At 41.7% G+C, this 6000-nt stretch overlaps 1 protein-coding gene across 6 annotated transcripts in view; it reads left to right on the top strand.

The window, feature by feature from the left end:
- Nucleotides 1-3890, top strand: part of BCOR (BCL6 corepressor) — a 44856-nt gene extending 40966 nt beyond the window's left edge. For all 6 annotated transcript variants that reach the window (XM_090264275.1, XM_090264274.1, XM_090264277.1 and 3 more), the window contains 4 exons: nucleotides 537-682; nucleotides 1124-1201; nucleotides 1400-1556; nucleotides 2751-3890. In XM_090264275.1, coding sequence (XP_090120401.1) covers nucleotides 537-682; nucleotides 1124-1201; nucleotides 1400-1556; nucleotides 2751-3042 — 673 coding nt within the window. In that variant the 3' untranslated portion in view covers nucleotides 3043-3890. The remainder of the gene's footprint in view (nucleotides 1-536; nucleotides 683-1123; nucleotides 1202-1399; nucleotides 1557-2750) is intronic.
- The last annotated feature ends 2110 nt before the right edge of the window (nucleotides 3891-6000 follow it).

Genomic DNA, 6000 nt, shown 5'->3' on the forward strand with positions numbered 1-6000 from the left:
TTTTGTGCCTTAGTGGGCACTGGTGGGAGGGCCCTGTACCCTCCTGAGAACTCGCCCTGGTGACACTGGTTCTGGGCCAGGGGATTGATCAGTAATCTCTAGGCTACTGGGGTCTGGCTTTCAGGAGAGGCTCTGCTTTGCATCTAGTTTCTTTTTAAAAATGGAGTAGGCTTTTTTTCCTTTTTTTTAATAATGGCATAACAATTGCTTATTGTATTGGCTTCCATAATGTTGGGTTTTTTTTTCCTTCTGTAAGTTGTCTTAACTATTAAGTTCATTGAAAACATTTTCAATTTGGCTTGTGTTCGTCCTTTGGCCTTGGATTAACATAGGTTTGCTTTTGAGAATTAGGCCTGAAATAGTCAAGAGATGTTGCTTGACCTTGGGCCAGTCACTGCCTCGGTTTCCCAATCCGGAATGGCACTGACATTACACTCCTCTTCAGTGAAATATTGCTCCTAGGACGCTTGGCACACACATGCCTAATTTTGCCTGAGCATTGTGTGCACAAGTTGAATCCTGTGCATCTCTCCTAGGCCTCTTCACGATGCTGTTGAGAACGATCATTTGGAAATTGTCCGCTTGCTCCTCTCCTATGGTGCTGACCCTACTTTGGCTACGTACTCAGGTAGAACCATTATGAAAATGACACACAGCGAACTTATGGAAAAGTTTTTAACAGGTACGACAAAGTTCAAGAAATGGTCTTACTCAAACATCTATATGGTGATACTTCTGGCCAAAGAATGCCACTTACCCACTGGGGCCATCCTTGTTTACCTTAAGTTTACTTACTGGGAAAGCAGCATAAAGTTTATGAAAGAACAGATACAGAATTCAAAGAAGAGTTGCATACTTTATTTTTGCCTATGAGGGCTTAAAAAATCTCAGCTTGCCAATCTAGCTTTGCTTTTGGTGGACTAGGGCATGGTAAGGGCAAGGGTGGTCCATCCCTTGGGAGGGCACATGAGCAGGTATGTGGGTTTTGGTCAGAAACGGTTGAGAATGGTGTTGGAAAGTACACAAAGGGCATGTCATGGGGTGGACAGGAAGTGAGATGCCCCCTAACTCTGCCAGCATTCAATTCTCACCAGCAGGTTTTATCTTCTTTTTCTCTCAACAGACTATTTAAAAGACCTGCAGGGTCGCAGTGACGAGGACTCCAACGGCTTTTGGGAATTTTATGGCAGCTCTGTGTGTGGTGAGCAGCATTGTTCTTGTTAGTTCGGTGGGAAGTGAATGAGCTACAAAATATTTCTCTCTGGTGTGGGTGAGGGGTGGTGGGTGCTAAAAGCAGGTGTTGGTTGGGAAAGAATCTTTAAAGAGACCTTTTTTGACAACTGCTGAACTCTTGCTGTGACTGATTCCCGTTCTCTCTTTCTTGTTTGCCCTCCATTAGAGCCAGATGATGAAAGCGGATATGATGTTTTAGCAAACCCCCCAGGCCCAGAGGACCAGAACGATGATGATGAGGCCTACAGTGATGTGTTTGAATTTGAATTTTCAGAAAGCCCCCTCTTACCATGTTATAACATCCAAGTGTCTGTCGCTCAGGGGTGAGCATGGCTATCATGTGGTTAAGAACTAGCTCAGCTGCTCTTGAGGTGTCAGGAGTTAGAAATCCCTTGAACCAGATGAGGATGGGTGGGTGAGTGAATTCCTGAGTGTCCATGAACCTCACACAATGTAGTAGATCTTTTCCAGAAAAGGTGTGTGTTGGGGCACAGCATGGGATAAATGCCCTCATCAGAACACACTCCCAGAGCTCAAAGGACATTAAAGCCAGTGACTGGAATTTTATACAACTTGGATCCTTCAGTCACTAAACTCTTTGGAAGAGGTCCTTCATAAGAGCCTCCGCAACCAGCCACCATAGGAGCCTTCCAACGCACTTGAGGTCTACTGGACTACATTAGCGATATAACACCTTCCTGTATAAGATTGGGAAAAGCATTATGTGGCACCTGGGATCTCGTGTTGTCATCAGATTTGGTGAGATCCGGTCTCACTCCCATGGTCAGGCCACTGTGCTCCTGTGACCAAGGCCTTGGGGTGTTCATGTCAGGAGACTGTATTCTGCTATGTATTGACCATGGTGCTTAATGAGTAACATCATCCTCAGGCTCTAAGGCAATAAATATGTATGTCGTCACGGTGACATTTTATTGGTAATAGAAATCATGAAGTGTGGCAAGGGTGTATGTAAGGAATGTAACACACCTTCTCAAAAGCACTGAGGGCTGGGGGTGGAGGTGTGGGAAAGGAAAGGAGAGCCAGTCAGCCAGCCTGCCAGCCTTCTGTGTTTATAGTGCTTGATGCGTGAGCGACGGAGGAGAGGAGAAATCAAAGAGGCGTTTGTGACTGGTCTCCTCCAGTGACTATAGCAGGGCACTCACTTGGAGAGTGGTGACCTGAGTTGTGGCCAGAGCTGAGTGAGCAAATCTTTACCTATTGGTTTCCATCAGAACCAACAGCCTGTGATGAGGCAGCTTGTGATGCAGCTCCTGGCTAAGTGGGTTGGCCCTCCTTAGGTGGTCTCTGAATAAATGGAGATGAGTCCAAAGTTCCCACCTGTAGAAGTAGATCCTCTCTTCTAGGTATGGTGGGAAAAACAGTGGAGGGAGTGGTGTCAAAGCAGAAGGAAGTGGCCCTTGTTCCAGCTTAGGGACTGAGCTTGTCAGGATGGCGTATAATACTTAAAAGCACTTAATTTTGCCACAAATTCGAACCACTTTTCCTTTCTCTTGTAGGCCTCGAAACTGGCTGTTGCTCTCAGATGTGCTTAAGAAATTGAAAATGTCCTCCCGTATATTTCGCTGCAATTTTCCAAATGTGGAAATTGTCACCATTGCAGAGGCAGAGTTTTACCGGCAAGTTGCAGCAAGCCTCTTGTTCTCTTGTTCCAAAGACCTGGAAGCCTTTAACCCTGAAAGCAAGGAGCTTTTGGATCTGGTTGAGTTCACTAGCGAGCTTCAGACTCTGTTGGGCTCAACCATGGAGTGGCTACACCCCAGCGACATGGTCTCAGATGACTACTGGTGAGCTCGCCAGGCCCGCCATGTACAGTGTGTTATAGTGTTAATCCTTGTGCATATGTGTCATAATACGACTATTTCTGTAAAGAAAGGACACTATTACATATGAAAATATCTCTTCTTTATATAAGAGAAATGACTCCAGTCGGAAGGACTTAGAAACATTTTTTTTTTCTTTTAAACTTTTAAGTCAGTTTTTATGAAAGTTGTTATAATGTTTCTTTACTTTTCAATGCACACATGCTTTGGGATATGTTTGTTTTTACTTGGAACATTTGTTTCTTTTCTTTTTTAAGGAAAAATATGAGGAAAGGGAGCGCAACACTTGGACTTAAATTTCATACAAAGCTCCAATGATGGGCAGTGGTCAGAACTGTGTGGATGGTTTGGGGAAATGAATTTGGTGAAGGCACTTGGTGATGTTGTAACTTTATGTTTTGTTTACAGAGTACCTGCTCGGGTCAGGTAAATGCTATTGGATGTAATCCAGTAGCGTGTAATATAAATTCAAACCATATCCACACACAACAACTAATTGTATGAAACTTTTATATCCTAATTTAAAAGCTGTGAAATTAGTTTTCACGCATCAAACCGGATTGTTTATATGTTTAAACATTTTATGCTCTTATTTAAAGAAGACTTTGAGCTATTTTTTTCTGTACCCTGTAAAATATTGAAAACTAACATAATATGTTGAGGTTGCTTGAAAATGTACATAAAACTAAAATTTTCAGAATTGTGTGTTTATGTTTGAAATCTGTGTTTTAACTTTGTAAGTAAATTCTCTGCCTTTGTATTTATATTTTACAAAAATTTTCTTAAAAGGCAATAAACCTGTTGAGAAAAGGAGAACGTTGAAGTATGTTATGTCATATGTATTCCCAAAACGTTGTCACAGATTTCTTTTTCTTAAATGATATTGATGGTTAATTACCTACACATGATTTTAAGGCAATTTATAGTCTCTGAACCAAAGCATACTGGAAGATTTCAGGGGAGTTATGCTCAGAATATGATTTGGAGTCCTGTCCTGAAAGCCCAAATTTTGGGCATATATTTTGATGTCTCTCAGATCCTTATCTTCCCCATCTTCTTCGAAGCTCTAGTTTGGTTTTACATTGTCTTTGATCTTGATGAACTACAGTAGCTCTGTCATGGCCAACCCTTTATATCTTTATATAAAAAGCCAGAAACCAGGCTTTTGTTGTCACTTTTTTCTCCAGGCCTCATGTTTTTTAGTCACTTTCTAGGTCAAGTCCAAACTAGCATGGCCTGATAGTCAAGGCCTGTACCTTTGACCACTCTGCTCCTCCACTGCTCTTACTTTTTCCAGCAGTATCCATATTGGGAACTGTCATTTGGCCCTCAATTTTTGTCCCACTTTATTTTATGTCCTTCCTTAATTGCAGAAACTAGAGAACTGAAAACTATTAGACTCCCTTGCAGCTAGGAATCTGTTTAGTTTGGAAGGCAGAGTGAGGTAGAAGCATCTTCCTGCTCTAGTGGCTGCTGATAAAAATGGTGAAGGAGACATGCTGGCTAGTTGGAGTGACTAGACCAGCCTTCCAACATTGACTCTTCAACTTTGTAGGTGATGAGAAGCAGTAGTGTTAGTGGCAACAGCATTCTGATGCCTGGATGAAAACTTCAGCCAATTGTTCTTGAACCCAGTGGTTCCACTGCCATCCATGACTCACATTCTTCTGGCTCTCCCAAAGATTTGATTAAGTACCTGGTTACTTTATCAAATCCATTTGTGTTCAGAATGCCTTGAGTGTTTTCCAGACCTTCATTGAACCCTGAGAACATCAAGGCAGAGCAGACTGAAAGGGGCTGAGGTCATAGAAAAGGCTGTGGAGATAATATACTTCAGTGAGGTCTTGAAGTATGTGGAGGGAGGAGGGGTCAGCAAAAACTGGCCTGGCAGGTGGAAAAGCCAGGCATATTTGGGAACAGGGAAATCCAGCACTGTCAGAGAAGCCAATATGTAGAGTGAGAAAGGGGAACCACTTTCGGGGGAAGACTTGGCATACCAAATGAAGTTTGGTATGTACTGAACACAAAAGGCAGCTGACATCTGGCTGTTCCTGAGCTATATATTGTTTTATAATCAGCTGGTAATCTAGTGAGTTAAAAGTATTACTGTGAATTTATGATGAATTTTATCTTAAAAAATGTTTCCTAGCTCTGTCCACTGAAAAGGCTTAGGAACAGTGACCAATGGAAGTGAGCACCGCTAGCTCTCAGACTGTGGTTTCTAAATACTTTTTCCCACTAAAAAGAATTGAGACTCCTTTGAAAAATCCTTGGTTCCATTTTGAAGAGGGAAAGAGATCGAGGGGAGTATGGATATGCACAAGCTGGTGGGGCTGTGTTAAAAACACCAGGTAGCCAACTTGGAGGAGTCCCCATTGGGTGCATATGGGCTGCTTTGAACATCAGTGAGGATGACTACAAGTATAAACGAACAAAATATGTTCAAGTCCATGAATTCATAAAGGTACAAAAAAACAGACTAATTTATCACCTTTAGAGTGGTGTTGGGGAAAACATCATTTGAAAGCTGGCAAATAAAGACTCGAACATTTTCCCTGCTTTTCCTATATGAAAGGAAATCTTACGCTTTTAAAATAGTATTCTAGCCAGTACACGAAGAAATAATAGAATGTTACCATTTGAAAACCCTTAATGAAACAGTGGGTCTAGGCAATGATCATGAATGCCCAACATTACCAAAAGTAGAAAATTAAAAAGGAAACACAGGCATTATGAACCTCCTGACAGGAAAACACCTCCTATGAAGTAGTCTTGCCAAAAAAATGGATCCTGAAACTGACCAAATCTAGAGCAGTGCTGCCCTTTATATATAGAATGTGAGCTGTGTATGTACTTTAGAATTTTCTGGTAGCTACTTAGAAAAGTGAAAAGAAACAGGTCAATTAATTTTTATATTTTATTTTAA

The sequence above is a fragment of the Furipterus horrens genome, unplaced genomic scaffold (assembly GCF_987537825.1).
Source record: "Furipterus horrens unplaced genomic scaffold, mFurHor1.1.pri manual_scaffold_17, whole genome shotgun sequence".
NCBI lineage: Eukaryota > Metazoa > Chordata > Mammalia > Chiroptera > Furipteridae > Furipterus > Furipterus horrens.